Below are 15127 nucleotides of genomic sequence, written 5' to 3' on the forward strand. Positions count from 1 at the left end.
GCCAATTCTCCAAAGTCTTCCTTCTTCAGGACTGCTCCCAGTCAGTGCTCTGCCCAGCCTGGGTTTGTGCTTGGGATTGCCCTGGCCCAGCTGCAGGACCTTGCACTTGGCTGTGCTGAACTCCATGAGGTTTTCAGGACCCACCTCTCCAGCCTGTCAGGGTCCCCTGGATGGCAGCCCTTCCCTCCAGCGTGCCGACCACAACACCCAGTTTGCCAACTTGGTGGTGTTGGGAAACCTGCTGAGGGTGCACTCAATCCCGCTGTCGGTGTCGACAGCAAAGATGTTAAACAGCTCTGGTCCCAATACCAACCCCAAGGGACGTGGAATTCAACTAGTTCTTGTATTTCCCCCTAACTCTGTATTTTCTTGTAAGCCAAATTGTTCTGGTAAGAACCCTTGACTGACAAGGGTTTCTACAAAAATGAAACACGCAGCTGTTGCTCTAACACAGTTATTAAAGGTGGCCTACATTTCACTCTGTTTCAGTATTAATTAAAGATCTTTTATTCAACCTTCCTACCTTTCTTCATTAGCATGGGTAGGCAGAACCTTCTCTGACAAAGCTGCCAACAAGTCCTAAAACTCTTTTGTTGATAAAAACCCATCACAAAACAGGTAACTCACTTGTCATGGGACATAAAACAAGCATCATATGATGCTAATTTTCCCTCTGCCACATATGACTTAGAAGTCTGTTGTGTTACTCTATTACTCCTCGAGGTGAAGAACTTCATTGCAAGGATGTTTGCTATTAAATAAGCAATTTAGGAAAGCTAGAAATCTGTATCCTAGACTTGCTTTTTAATAATTTCATAAAATAGGTAGAAAGAATGTAGAGAATGCAATTCATTTTTTATAAAGCTTCTTGTTCAGTTGGGAGCTGACAGCAGCAGCCAAATTGACTGAGGAAAAATGAGTTATGAGAAATTGAAGCTGAGGAATACAAACTGTGTGCTGAGTGTTATAAAAGATTCTCTGCTTACAAAGTGGTTCTGTTTTGCTTTTCAGAGGAGAAATGAACAGTTTGTGTCATAGAGAAACACATGAGAATAAGCACAGAAAAGTTTTGTGGGTGAAAACAAAAGTCATTAAGCACCTGGAGGCATTTACTGAAAAGAAATACCGAAATTAATATTATGTGGTGGTTTGCTGGTAAATGAACAAAACAGTCATTCCACTACACTGGATCAGCATCTACAGTAAAAGGAGAGGTTGCAGTTATTTAGAAGGGGTAAGAGAAGATGCATGCAAGGTAAATAGGGAACAGCGTGTGAGTGCAGAACGGGCTTGATGTTGGAGAGATGTAGGGAAGGAGGGACGACCAACAGACTAAGAGGAGACAAAGTCTCCAAAGAATTTCTTTTTCTGCTGAGACTTGACCACAACCTTGCAGCCAGCACCTGCCAAACTGAATGACAGCTCAGCCCACAGGCCCAGCAAAGCCAGGGGATAGAAGAGACCTACTGCCAGCTTCTGGGAGCCTGGGAGGGTGTTGTGACAAACACGTGTGCCGCGACAGCGGCTTTCACTCAGCACAGGGATTGGGCTGCTCTTGGCTCAGGACATGGGCTGGGTAGATGCTTTCTCAGTCATCAGTGACTGGCTGATTCATGCCAGGGAGAGGACAGCTTTGCTGCATGTGCGGATGTGGGCACTGGGGTAAGGGCACTGCCAGCCCTGGCTGTAGTGTTTCAAACTGTATTTGCTTCAACGCCCTGCCTGCCATGTTTGTTTGATGCCTCCCAGTCATGGACAGGCATCAGTAAGTCCCTATTAATCTATTCCCACCTCACAACACTCTTCCTCAGCCCCTTCTTTAGAATGAAGTTTTCATGCTGTTTGTTTATCTCAAACTGATGTACTCATTTTTTATTTATCACTGCAAGCAAGGCTGTATTTTAGGATATGAATTCTGGGCAGCTCTTGCCTGAGAATTTTGTACACCTTAAAACAGTAGTGCAGGGACTACCACTTCTGCCTTTGTGTTTGATAACAGTTGGTGCAAGACTTTCCCGAGTGAAAGCAGGGCACAGCCCCCCAAAGGCAGGACACAGCCCCCCTCCTGCTGCCAGAGAGTGCTTATGCCTGGAGGCAGATGCTGGAGCAGCAACCACTGGCACTGGGTGCTGCTTCTCTGAAGGATCTTCAGATTGCTTAAAAGAAGGAATTAATTATTTGCTAAAGCTGGAGGCTGGATTGTGGTTGGGACAGATGCTTGAGAGAATGTAAACTAGCTGGGCCCAGTACAGAAACTGATGGGAAAAGAAGGCTGAACTCAAATGAGAAAACAACCAAACATGAGGATAAGAATTGGGAACAAAGGAAATTGAGACAGGGTGAGCAAAGTGCTGAGAAAGAGTCTGAGAAAGTCAGGAATATTTGCTGATAAGGCCTGAGATTGGTGGCAGTGAGCCTGGGACACCAGCTGTGCAGGGTGGGCTGCAGGGATGTGGCAAGAGGGCTGGGACACTGGGGCTGGGCAGGCTGTGGGGGCAGGACCGAGGGTAAAGGTGGAGCCAAGGAGTCCCTTCCCACCAGGAAGCACAGGTATCTTGGAGAGCCTTCCTGCCTCCTTACCACGTACTTGGGAAACACAAGAACAATTTGTGTGTCTGTCCCCGTGTGTTAGGGACTATCTAGGCACAGATTGACTATTAACCTACACAGGGAGCTCCTGTTTTCACTGCTGCAATTCCAGTTAGAGAGCACTACAGGGGTCTGGGACTCATACTTCTGTTACACTTGAGTTTCCTTGTGATGGAATTAATTATTTTAGCTTTTGGGTTTGCATCCACTAAATTAAACATATTATTTTTTCTAGAGTAAAAAAAAATAAATTAGAAAATGCCAAAGTTAATGTTTGTAGCTGCAGTCGTCATTCAAAGCTTTTGTATATATTTGTTGTGGTTTTCACTTTAACAACAGCACAGTCTCGTGATGTTGTTGAAAGCTTGGATTCATTTCTTGTTGTCTAGGGATGCATCAGGGATGTGTAGGGAGGGAGCCTGGGTATATAGGGTCTGTTCACTTGTTGCAGAAACAGGAAAATTGTAAGATGGGGACTGTGGGGAAGATAATCTCATGAATGCTGTTGAGAGAATTGGGTTGTGTCTCTTCTTGCCAGTGGTTTTATTAATTGATTCTGGGCAAGTGACTTGCGCAAACTTTTCATGGGTGGTCACTAGTGATGTAATCTCGGGTTCTGGCTGAGTCAGCTGAGACATTTAGAAGTGTTGAGGACTCACAGCTGCAGCAAAAGTCAACAGGCGCTGTGCTTTGAACACTTTGTGCTGTGCAGCGCTGATTACTCTGAAAAGCCAAGTCTCAGTCCTCTGCAGACTTATAAATCAAACTCCAGAATGTAAAACATATCCTTAAATCTTGAAACAGATCTGAGATCTTTTCACATCAAGTTTGCTTCACCACTGTTATTTAACTTGTCCCATACTCTCTGTCTGGTGAGATAAAGAGAAATATAATTGAATGAGCCAAGAGTAAAGCTGGGTAGGATGTACCTGAATCAGAAACGAAGGCCATTTCTTTAAATGCTGATGCAATTGCTCCAGACAGTAAAGAGGCTGCCATTCCCTCAAGGGTAAGTGCAGCTTAGGCACCCATGTCTGCTGAGATAATACCCACAGCTTTGTCTGACAGCTGAGTGGAGCAAACTGGGATGGCAGCCTTTCCGCCAGCATCTAGGCTTGGCTTAAGGTCAGTTTTAGTCACTTGCTCTGCATGGGTTTAGTTTACCATTCTCACTGTTGGTAGCTGAATAGCTGATATTTTTGTAGGTATGAGTAGTGAATGGTCTTGGTGCATAACTCCAACTCTCAGGAAAAATTCTAGAGTTCGAGCACAGGAAAAATGTAATGGTTCTGGCAAAATGAAGACAAACCTAATTTTCTGCAAGATGATCACTTTGTAATGTAATGTTCTGTTTGTTTTACCTTTAGTGAATGGTTTCCTGACAAATTTAAAGTCATGAGGGTACCACTGTGCTGGGCGGTGTTGCAGACCTGTAGGTAGACAAGTTTGCTGTGTTTTTTGTTTCAAGGATTGTCTCGGGAAGAAATTGCCTTCTCTGTTCTTAAATACCTCTAGGAATGTGTATTTCAGGACAGCAAGGACTTCAGCTGGGAATCTTTAGGAAGCTTTTGTGATTTGAAGAAGGTGATGAAAATTTCTGGGTGTTTGAGTTACTGGTACATTCCAAATGAATTTTCCTCCAATTAAAATAAAGTCAGAAAAGCTGTTATAGAAGGATTGAGCACTGGTAACTATTCATTATAATAAGAATAATTTTTCGTTACATAAATTATAAATTAACTACACAACAGCATTTTCGTGTTTATTAACAATTTGAAGTTCTCAGTTTCATAAAGGCCAGAGGTTGTTCTCTTATCAAGAGTATTAAGTGTGTAGAAACTGTAAGCTTCATGGATAAAGGAATGACAGTTTTTCTTTTAACACTGTTCTTCCTCCTGAAAGAAAATGATAATAATGTTCCCTGGCTTCCAGTAAATGCTGCAGCTGAAGCCAGCAGAGTATTTTTGAACACTGCAGTAAATGCTCCATAATTGCCTCTGGTGGCAAGTCCTCTGGCTGGGGAATCAGATTGGCTCCTGTAGTTGAATCATATAATATGATTTTCATTCAGTGCTGTAAATTGGCTCTGGACAGCTTCTCATGTCTAACCTGACTAACTGTTTTCTGGATCTCACTAGGCAAACTGTGTCATTCACTCTTACATTCCACAGTAGTTTAATTTGCCAGGCCAAAAATACGTAGAAAATTTTCTGTTGAGTTCAAGACACAACAATAATAAAGAAATAATAAATAAAATATTTTAGATTGATAGTTAGCAGAGAAAATATAAATATATGGAAAATTATAAGAATGAAGGTGTCTTCTGTGCTGAGACAAATTTAGGAAAATAGAAAGCTGCATTTCACAGTTTTAGAAACAAGCAGTAACAGCAGGGAGTTTCTTCTGCAAGATCAAGGCAGATTTATTTCTTACATCTTTACTTTTATTTCTGAGGTTGTGTAACTAATGTCATCCACAAGAACAAGAAGATGGGTTTGTTTTGATAAATCTAGTTTTCATACACATGGTAATTTTCATTTTGGCCGCATCAATTTTTACCCTTTGCACTACTTTTTATAATTGGGAGATTTCTTTTAAAAAAAACTTATGTACAGATTAATTTACTCTGGCAAGCTGTGTAGGAGTAAACTTAAAAGGTTTGAGGTTGTTTTGGTTTTTTGGTTTGAGTTTAGGTTTTTGGGGGGTTTACACGTGTGTGTGTGTGTGTCTGTAGTCTCTTTTTCCCAGAGACATCACTTAGTCCAGTATAAACATAAATTAATAATTATTGATAAAAATGAACAGTATAACCAAAAAGGCATATATCTTTTATCTAATACAAACTTCACTGCAAAGTTCCTGTGTTGCCAAGCAAAGTGAAGACATTGCAATGTATAATCAGTATATGCATTCTTAAAGCTGATTGTGAAGGGGAAAAACAATCACAGAAAATAAAATAGCATAAAATCACAACTTTGACATAAAATATACTAATCAGATTTTTTACTGGATGAAATACTAATTGTCTTTTGGCTAACACGTGTTCTGTTTATTTTGCTTAAAATGATTGTGAAAAGAAGAAAGGATTTGAGGAATGTCTATTGTCAAATGACACAATCTGTTGAGAAAATATTTCAGGTGGCAGAGCTTCAACTACCAGAAAGCTACTTAGTTTTCCTGCTAATTTCTGGTGTTCTGCTTTTTTCTTGTCAGTATTTGGAAATATGCAGTAAAAACAGATGTTACAGAATGTACAGAGCTCTCAACAATGAATTAGATTAGAGATTAAAAAGATCTTCTTATCTTTTCTGTCAGTTTACTTCCATTTTCACTAACTCTAAAAGAGTAGTTTTGTTTTACAACTTGACAAATGTAATGCAAATCAACTTGAAATCCTCATTGTGAGAAAATGTGGGAAGTGATCAGGGCTGGAAGTTTCTTGAAGTAATTGGAAGCCGATAGAGGGTGGTCAGGAGTGACCTTCTTGAGCAATAATTAAATAGCAATGTGATGTATTTAGGGGTCAGTCTTTCTGCGACCTCACAGAGCTCCTCAGTGAGGCAAATATTCTCTGTCTGGCTTGTTAAAAACTATTCCTACAGGTTTATATTTATCAGATTGAACCATTGGTGAATGATTGCTTTCACACAGCTACTAGAGAAACTATCTTGTCTCCCTAATAAGACTTCAAGCTTCAGGAAAAAAAAACCAAAACCAACAACAAAAACCTGCAATCCCAAAACACCCCCCTAAAAAACAATTAAAAAAAAACAAACAGTGAAGAGTGCTCAGCAGCGGTTTAGGGTTGAGTGAAGCTCTGAGCAGATGCTGTGCTGTGGAAGTGAGTACCAGAACTTCATCCTCTATGCAGCATCCTGTGGGATGGTCTCTTTGGAGCCTTCTGAACTCCTTGGGTGTCACAAAAGTCCAGGAGTGGGATCCATTTCTCTGCTCTTCACTGCACCACAGCATCTCAGAAACACCAACACTCATGAACTCGTGTGCTGATTGAACAGGGTATGGAATTACCAGCAGGGACCTGGAAATTGCCAAATCTCTTCAACTTAAGGGCTCTGTTTCCTGCATTTGTGTTCACAGCCACAGGCCTGCATAGTGGTAAAATTCTTCCTGCAAATCCTGATCCCAAGTCCACATGACCCAGCAAAGTCTGCTGAGATGGGAAATTACCTGTCTAGTCTATAAAAAGAGCAGGGAGGCATTATTTTGTATTCTACCCCCAAAAGAGCTTCTAATTAACCTTTAACATCCTCACAGGTAATGGCTCAGTGGAGCTCACCTGGAGACTCCGCTTTTACATCTGGGCACAACGCAGCAGCAGTCCCTGCAGTCATGGAATTGCAGTGGGAGGGAGCTCAGAGCTCAGGGGGGGCTGCACCGCCCTCCAAAGATAAAATAAGGAAAATATATGGATGAGAGTGGCAGGAACAGTGAGAGGTGATGAGAAGGGCCAAAAATTCCCACCACAAATGTGGAGTATCACAGTGGTAGATGGAGAAACTTTGAGGTTTGGCAGCACAATGCTGCATTCTGTGTTCATGTGGTTAGAGAGACATTGGTGTTTTGTCAAAGGATGTTTTGTGAAATATCAGTCTGCGGATTTCTCTGGTGTTTCCTGTTTGTCTGTACTGTATTTAATGCAAAATTAACGTGCTACAACAGAGGTGATGGATTCCTAATGTGACTGCCACCGCAAATTCAGTGGTTACCAGCTGATACTTGAGCAACTGCTCAGCTGCACAGTTGTGTCAGCTGAAACTAAATTCACTGTGGTGTGTCAGAAGATCCAATGTCACTAGCGCTGCTTTTAGAATAACACCATGGTATCAGGGAGCATATCGAAACATCTGTTTTCATTCTGAAAGATGTCTTTTGGTGAGCAGAATTATCTGTGTGTCTTCCTAGGTAGATTTATGTTGACAAGTCCCTTCATTGTTGATAGGATTTTGTCTCTTGAAGATCTGCCCTCAGGTGAGTTGTTAAGAAGCAGGCCTGTCTATAGAACTACAGCAGGAGCTCGACTGCTAGACCCTGAAAATAAGCACCAAAGGGAACACGAAGGGAAACTCCAGTTATCACCTTATATCAATACAGGTGGATGGTTTACTGGCTCTCAGCTCTCCATTTCCTCAGGCTGACTCCATAAGAGGGACTTATAATGCCTATTATTAATTTTATTTGGAAGTCATTCAGGTGCTGTGATGAAAGGCAGCAGTATGAAAGTCTTGGAGGACCGTATGTGTTCAGGGCTTTTATAGTGGTGGTAGTGTGGCTGGGGTGGAGGTTGAAGGCTGTCACTGTTAAAACAAGCAGTAAGCACAGACTTCTACAGTCCTCAGTGTCCTGCCATCCCAAAGCACTTTGTTTTCTACCTGAGGACTGAGGAGTGAGAGACACAAAAAGCTGTTTTCTGGGATATAGGTCCATGAGCACTTTCTGAAGCAGCAGGACTGCAGGGTTTGGCCTTGCACTGTGGCTGTTGAGTGTTTTGCTGCTGAATGAGCTGCAGGCCCTGACTGTGTGACTGCAGGGCAGCATTCCTCCCTTCCCCAGCCAGGGCACCTCCTATCTGGGGCTGCCTTTGGGTAAATACCTTGGTGCAGCTACCCAAACCTGTTGTGCGTGGTAGGAATAAAGCTTGTGTTTCAGATGAAGAGGCAAGAAAGGTGTCAGGGCAGGGATCAGCTTTAGCTCATATCTGTAGTGAGAAGACCAGATTTTAAGTATGATTTATTCACTTTGAAAACTGAAAATATACCTGAGGCCAAAATGCATGATAAGATATCAGAGCCCAAAATGTGAGATGAATGTACAATAAAATGTAAAATAATGCAAAAAATGAGATAAAATAATATGTAAAATATGATGAGAAATACATAAAATAAAATAATGGTCCAAGTAGGTTTTTATAATCCAGTTGTTCTCAGTCCCTGGATTGATTGTTATGTGCCCTAGAAATTTCCTCCTTCCTAATACAAACAGTTCTCCCCAGCCCCAGGTTTTGTCACCGTGGTGGATGCAAATGCTCCTTCTTTCCCCCACATAGTCCTTAACCAGTTCCCTGCTTATAGGGCAGGAGGAAAACAAGGGTTTTACCCTTCCCACCACCCTACACACAGGCTGAGTGTGTCCTGCCAGGCATGAGTGTGCCACAGGTTTGTGCTGCTCTGCTCTGCTCTGCTCACACATTCGCTCTCTTGGAGGTGGCTTTGCTTCTTGGGGGTTTGGTTCCTGGCAGCCTGAGCAATGCCAGCCCAGCAGAGCCCCCGACCCAGGGAGCAATCTGGCTCATCCACTCGCTCTCTGTGTGCCAGCAGGAGAGTCCCTGCCTGCCCCGTGCAGGGGGACGTTTGTGACACGGCTCAGGCAGGAGCTCGTGGCACTGTTAATAGAGCATGGCTGTCTCATTTGTAGGCTCTATTCATCTGACAGCTGAGAATTATCAGTACTGATGCTTCACTCCCTCTCTTTTTCTCCAAGGTAGTGATTTGTCTATGTTATGGGTAGGTAAGCTTGACAAAACATTGCACATTAGCAGCTGAGACAGTGTTTGAAATGGGAAAATTGCTAGCAAACTGCTCCATTAGAGACCCAAATAACAAATTCTTTCTTTCCCTCAATGAAAGGAAGATAGTTAAGGCCCAAATTAATACGTCTGTCTCCCCAACTCTGAAGGGGGAATCACTCTTCAAGATGAATGGCTTCATCACTCCTGAGTGTGAGCTGGCTCTGCTAAGTCCCTGTTAAGCAGAGTTTTTTATCCTTTGTGTTTTGCCATCCTGGGTGTGAGCAATACAGGCGCCACAGGAGGAAGTGATGAAAAGATTTGCACCTCAGTGAACTTTGAGATGGATTAGCATGGGAATCTAAGTGCTTATTCTTCACCCCGGGATAGTTTTTCATCTTTACCTGCATGGTTTCCCCGTGTTTGTTTTGTTATGGTTTTTTTTTCTCTGATATGTTTACTTTTTGCTCTCATTGCTGCAAAGTCGTTTAAAAGAAGTGGGAAGAAGGAGGACTTTATCCTGCCTAGCATCATGTTATTACAAGAAAAAGTGGATCTGAATCCACTGGGCCCTCATACTTTCCAATCTCTGATGATATATTAGAGAAGAGAAAGGAAATTGTTCCTGTCCTTTGATGTTGTTGTCAAAGCCTCTAAAATAAAGCTCGGAGAGGCAGACAGAGCATTGCTGTGTGTCAGGAGGGGGGAGATGTGCACTCAGCTGGCAGCAGGCGACATGGCATGACCACACGGGAACAAAGGAGGAACAAAAGCCACTGGGAGTTTGAACATGGCCAATTCATTTTATCAGTTTTGTGAATTCCACTTGGTGAGTCTCTTAAATAGATCTGAATATGAAATACCACAGGAGAATCGAGAAAAATTTTGTTGAGTTGTAAGAAACCTTAAATGGGAGGGGGCGTAGTAGTTTAAATTATCAAAATTTAGCCTTTTAGCACTGTGTGCCTTGTACAGATTTCTCAAATGTATTGTAAAAATTATTTTATAGTATAATCTGGTAATACCCTCAAAAAAATGAAATCCCAGATGTTGCTTTGCACTAGCACAGATGGTTATAGTGTATGACAGCACTCCATAGTATAGGGATAGACCATAAAAACACAATTTTCCAAAGGTCGTGTTCTAGGTAACCTAGGTAATCTTATCTGATATAAAATATGGCTGTACATTTTACACTTTTTCACTTTTTGGAGGAAAAAATGACAACATTAGGTAAGAGTACTGGTTTCGACTTTATTTCAAAGATGGCACCTCTAGAGCAGTTTCCCATTATATGGTTTCTAATTAAGCCTTCATCACCCTCAAATTGCCAACACCCCTTCTGGCAGAACCTAGAGTTTCTTGAGATTTTTAATCCTCTGCTGTATTTGACTTGTCATGTATAGGCTAAGATGAGGTGAAAGAGTGAAGTATTAATACAAACAATGTGTTTTCTGTTATTTTACTTGTGTAACTGCATTGTGTTTTTCAGGCTATGTCTGCCGTTCTATAACATGCATTTATGTAAAAAGTAAATAGAAGTTGGATTAGTCCCTCATTCTGGTAAAGCACAGGCTTAGTTAATGCAGCACTGGCCTTCCTGCTCCGTTTTGTGCCCAAGCTGGAGCCCACCTGCAAACACACCCTAAGAGAGCCCGTGGTGCTCCTGTGGTACCATCTGCAAGGTGGAGTGCACTGAGCAGAACGTGTTGTGTGCAGTCTTTAGTCCTTCATTTGCAAAGGGCTTCATGGAAGAAAAAATTGTCAGGCGCTACGGTGAAAATACAGCAGCAGATGACAAGAGCCTTGTCCATCTATTTCTGTGCAGGCCATCTGCTCCAGATTTTGTAGGAGAGGGTGAAAGTTCACTAGGTAGCTTCAGAAGGCAACTCTCTAATAACTCCTGTTTCAGTCTTCCTCTCCATTTTTTCTAGAAATGTACTTTTTTTTAGTTTTATTTTTTATTTTTTATTACTTGGGACCTGTGGCTATTCCAATTTTGGACTATTTTTTCACCCTATAAGGGTAGAAAACTCTGTGTGTATTTCCACCCTTGAGTCACTAAAATTGCCTCGGAATTTTGCTTGTAAAAAGCAACACGTCGTCCCCCCCGCCACCCCACATCCCACCCCACATCCCACCCCACATCCCTGTATTTGGGTTTCCCTGTAAGGACTGCTGTGCTACCCCGGTGTGCAGGATGGGTGGACTCCCAGTTTCCATCCCCAGGGCCAGGGAATCAGGCAGGCATGACCCTCTTTTGTTCCTAGAAGTGTCTGCACAGAAACACTTGGGAGGAGTTAAACACCCGACTGGCAAGCTGACAAAAAGCCTTTATGGGAAGAGTGTGTGCTGCTAATTCTGGTGACAAACACCCAACAATAGTGGCGTGCTGGAGCTCACAGCAATTTGCATTTCACTGTGGACTTGCCAGAAATGAAGCGTGTTATATTTAGACCAACTGGAAGGGAAATCTCAGACACTAATTCAAATCACAAAACAAGGAATAGAATTAACTCTGATCACAACCTTTAAAAAATAGACGGCTACAGAAATAAAAGAGGGCGAGCACATTGGCTGTATAAGTTGACTGAGCAAATATCAAAATATTTGTACTTAAATAGCTTCTTAGAGTATAAATGAACTGCCAAATTATCTTATTTTCAAGGGGATTTTTTTCTTTTGTTTATGAAAGCACAGATCACCAGAGGGATAGAGAGCTTGCACGTTTGCTCTCTACTATTCCCTAGTACTTTACAAACCTTGATTTACTTCTCCCTTCTCCCATTTCACTTTATCATCATTCCTGGTTCTAAATTTTTTTTCCTCCCCTCTGCATTGCTGCAGCAACTTGGAATGACTAGAGTGCATCATTCCATCATTCCAATATGTTTTTGTATTTCAATTCTAAGCCATTTTCAACCACAGATTTTTTACTATTTAAACTGTTGCTTTTTATGACACTTTGGGGAAAAAAATACACAACGTTTCAATAATAACTAAGAGCAAGGTAAAACCACATTTTGGTCTCAGTCCCAACTCAGTAGAAGTTTAGCTCCACCATGGTCAGTGGAATTTGTTGTTTGAGGATCCACTTTTACATTTCTAATTGAGACAAACATTTAGAGTTCATCTGAGGAGAAGCCATTCCTCATAGCAGGAATTCAGGGAACTTGCTGACAAATACTCAAAAGTACTACTGGGAAGGAGCAGAAATTAATCTCAGTGGTTACTGTGTGCAGTATCTTAAAGCTGCTTACATTTTATGTTAGTGATACACGCATTTATGGTACTTCATAAAGAATACTTCTTTCAAGCCAAATCTTGGAAATAAAACCAGCAGCATTTTCATGTAGTCTGGACCATATTTTAGAAAAACTTCAGTATTTGGTAGTTGGAATAGGAAGATGCAGGTTTTGTTTTTACTGTTTTAACATAAAATACTCCCCACCCTCTTAAAAATCTGAATTCATCTTGCAGAGAATTCACTTTGGTTTTTAGCATGTTCCCACGGGTTGTTGCTCCTGAACTGGTCTGATTTTATTATTAATCTGCTTACTAAGCTGTCACAGCCTAGACTAACTTTCAGTTTAGATAGCTACATTCTATTTACAACAGCTAGTCAGGGAAAGCATCTGTATTTTCTATTTTCTACCTTAACTTTAAAATATGCCTACTATTCTTTATTAATTCCATGAGCCTTAAAAGTGCAATTTCCTTAGCTTGTGGCATTTTTTCTATATCAATTTAGTGCAACCAAAGAGATTATTTCATTTTTCTAAGTCGTTTTCTCAGTATTTTCTCTATTTAGTGGACTTCAAAATAAAAGCATGTTTTGCATAAAACCCTGTAAAATTGCTTTATATTTATATAAAATGTGCTGTCGTATTTAATGTGATTCCTGTCCTGTAGCTGCGTAGTTAACATGTATATTGCTTTGTTTGTTTTCAGACGTTTGGAACAAAACCTCATCAAAATCATTCCCCCTGGAGCTTTCACCCAGTACAAGAAGCTTAAGAGAATGTAAGTTTTAATAAGACCAACATGCAAGAGCAATCATGAATCTTCTCGCTTCAAGTTCAATATCTTCATTTTAGAAACATATCGGCAATTCTGTGTTGAAATCACTGGGGATTGCATAAATCATCTCTTCAGAGAGTGAGCAACAATGGAATTTGGTTCAGGATGCCTAACAGTGCATGAAATCCTTAATAATGCTTAATTTCACTTCCTAATATAAACGATGTGATTTAATTAGTTGTTAATCTGTTCAAACTTCAAATCTGCTTCTTCAGAAAAGATTTGAAGTTCTGGTTTTTTTTCTCATCCGTTCTGGTGCCTGTTTGCAGCATGTCAGGGTGGCTGATCCCAGTTATAGCAGGAGTGACATTCTTGCAGAGCAGTGAGGATTTTTTTGTAGTGCCTTTGATGTCCTGATGTTGAAATGGTTTGACTGTTTAGAGGAAAACAAAGAAACCTGCTGGAGCTTGTTTTCTCTGTTGCTTAATCACCAGTAGATACCCAGATAATTCTTTCTTTTATTACCCCTTGTGTTTTCGCTTTGGATTTAAAAAAAAAAATCCTGATGTGTAGCAGTGCTGTCATGCAGATAACATGGGGCCTTCCCCCAGTCAGGTTTTTCTTTCATTTTTGAGTGATGTATGAGAGATGATGTGGCAGTTGCACGATGACACAACGGTAAACCAGGTTACCCCCACTTCAGCACAGTATGGAGATAATTGACATTGCCACCAGAGCAGTAACTTCCAGAAGTCATTCAGGCTTTGTAGCTCAGTGCTAATGCTGATGAAAAAGTGTCTTTGCAGGTCTTCTCTGATATGAACAACACTGGAATTAAGACACTGTCAGCTCATTTCACAGAAGACACTGGATTATCAGATAGCTGATGCTTTGGGAAACTGAAATGAGCTTTCACCATACCATTGATTTTAGGGCAAAATTGCTGTGTTTTCCAGTCCAAACTTAGCAAACTTCCTAGAGCTGAAGAGCTGTAAATATGGATCTTAATATTTAACAGGTCAAATCATCAATCTTAGATGGTCTCTATTCTTCTGTCTCACTTTCAATATAGCTGTATGTATTTTTAAAGAAGTACTGTATTGGATAGTAAGACGGTAATTTCAGTGAATAATGATGGATCCTTTTTCAGTGACCTAACTTGTAACTTTTTTATTATTAAATTCTAAGGTGTGACTAATTTTAGATTTTTGCAATGTTTTACTGTCTTTTCATTTTTCATTGATTGGCAAACCCTAGTTTTATGGGAGTTGACCAAAAAAAAAGTTCTTTAATGGGACTAGCTGCCCAATCCAATGTAGCACTTCCTATGTGAAATGATTAATGCTAGAATTTCACAGCAGAATTCCATTAGCAAGTTGTGTTAACAGCTTTTTGGGGTATAATTGGCATACTCATTGAGATCTGAACTCATAATTAGATAATAAGTTATTGTGCCAGATGATCTGTGCCAAAGCTTAGTTAATGCGACGGGATCCTGTGGGAGAACTTGGGACAGGTATTTGGGCTGCAGAATGTCCCATAACAAACATGTTTTGCCATTTGTTTATCCACCTGTCTCCTTGTTAAAGGTTTGTTCTGAGGCTCTGAATTGAGCAACAGTTCTGTTACACATAGTTTCATTGAGGACATTTGTTTCAGTATTTAAAGAGATTATTGACACCATCTTTTCAAGATTTGTTAACACAAAAATGTACTTTGGTGAAAAGATTATCTCTTAAAACAAAAGAATCATCCATCCTTTCCTTTAGAGGAAGGATATGTTCAATATCACCGAAGTTGTTGGCCTTTCTTCATTTCTGTCACTTTGATTTCAATGAGCAGTGCCATAGCAGGAAGATTGTCAATCCAATTAATGGAGGCCCTATTGGGGGTACAATGAAGAACATTTATATAATTGTTGTTATTATTGCTATTAACTACTATAATAATATTTTTATATCATTCAGAGGATAGTATTAGCATAACCCTGTAAAT

At 40.7% G+C, this 15127-nt stretch overlaps 1 protein-coding gene across 3 annotated transcripts in view; it reads left to right on the forward strand.

Moving 5' to 3' along the window:
- SLIT3 (slit guidance ligand 3) overlaps positions 1-15127 on the forward strand; it is a 468570-nt gene that overhangs the window by 303694 nt on the left and 149749 nt on the right. For all 3 annotated transcript variants that reach the window (XM_039559586.1, XM_010406223.4, XM_010406222.4), the window contains one exon: positions 13064-13135. In XM_039559586.1, the coding sequence (XP_039415520.1) occupies positions 13064-13135 (72 nt within the window). The remainder of the gene's footprint in view (positions 1-13063; positions 13136-15127) is intronic.

This window comes from Corvus cornix, chromosome 13 (genome assembly GCF_000738735.6).
Source record: "Corvus cornix cornix isolate S_Up_H32 chromosome 13, ASM73873v5, whole genome shotgun sequence".
Lineage (NCBI taxonomy): Eukaryota > Metazoa > Chordata > Aves > Passeriformes > Corvidae > Corvus > Corvus cornix.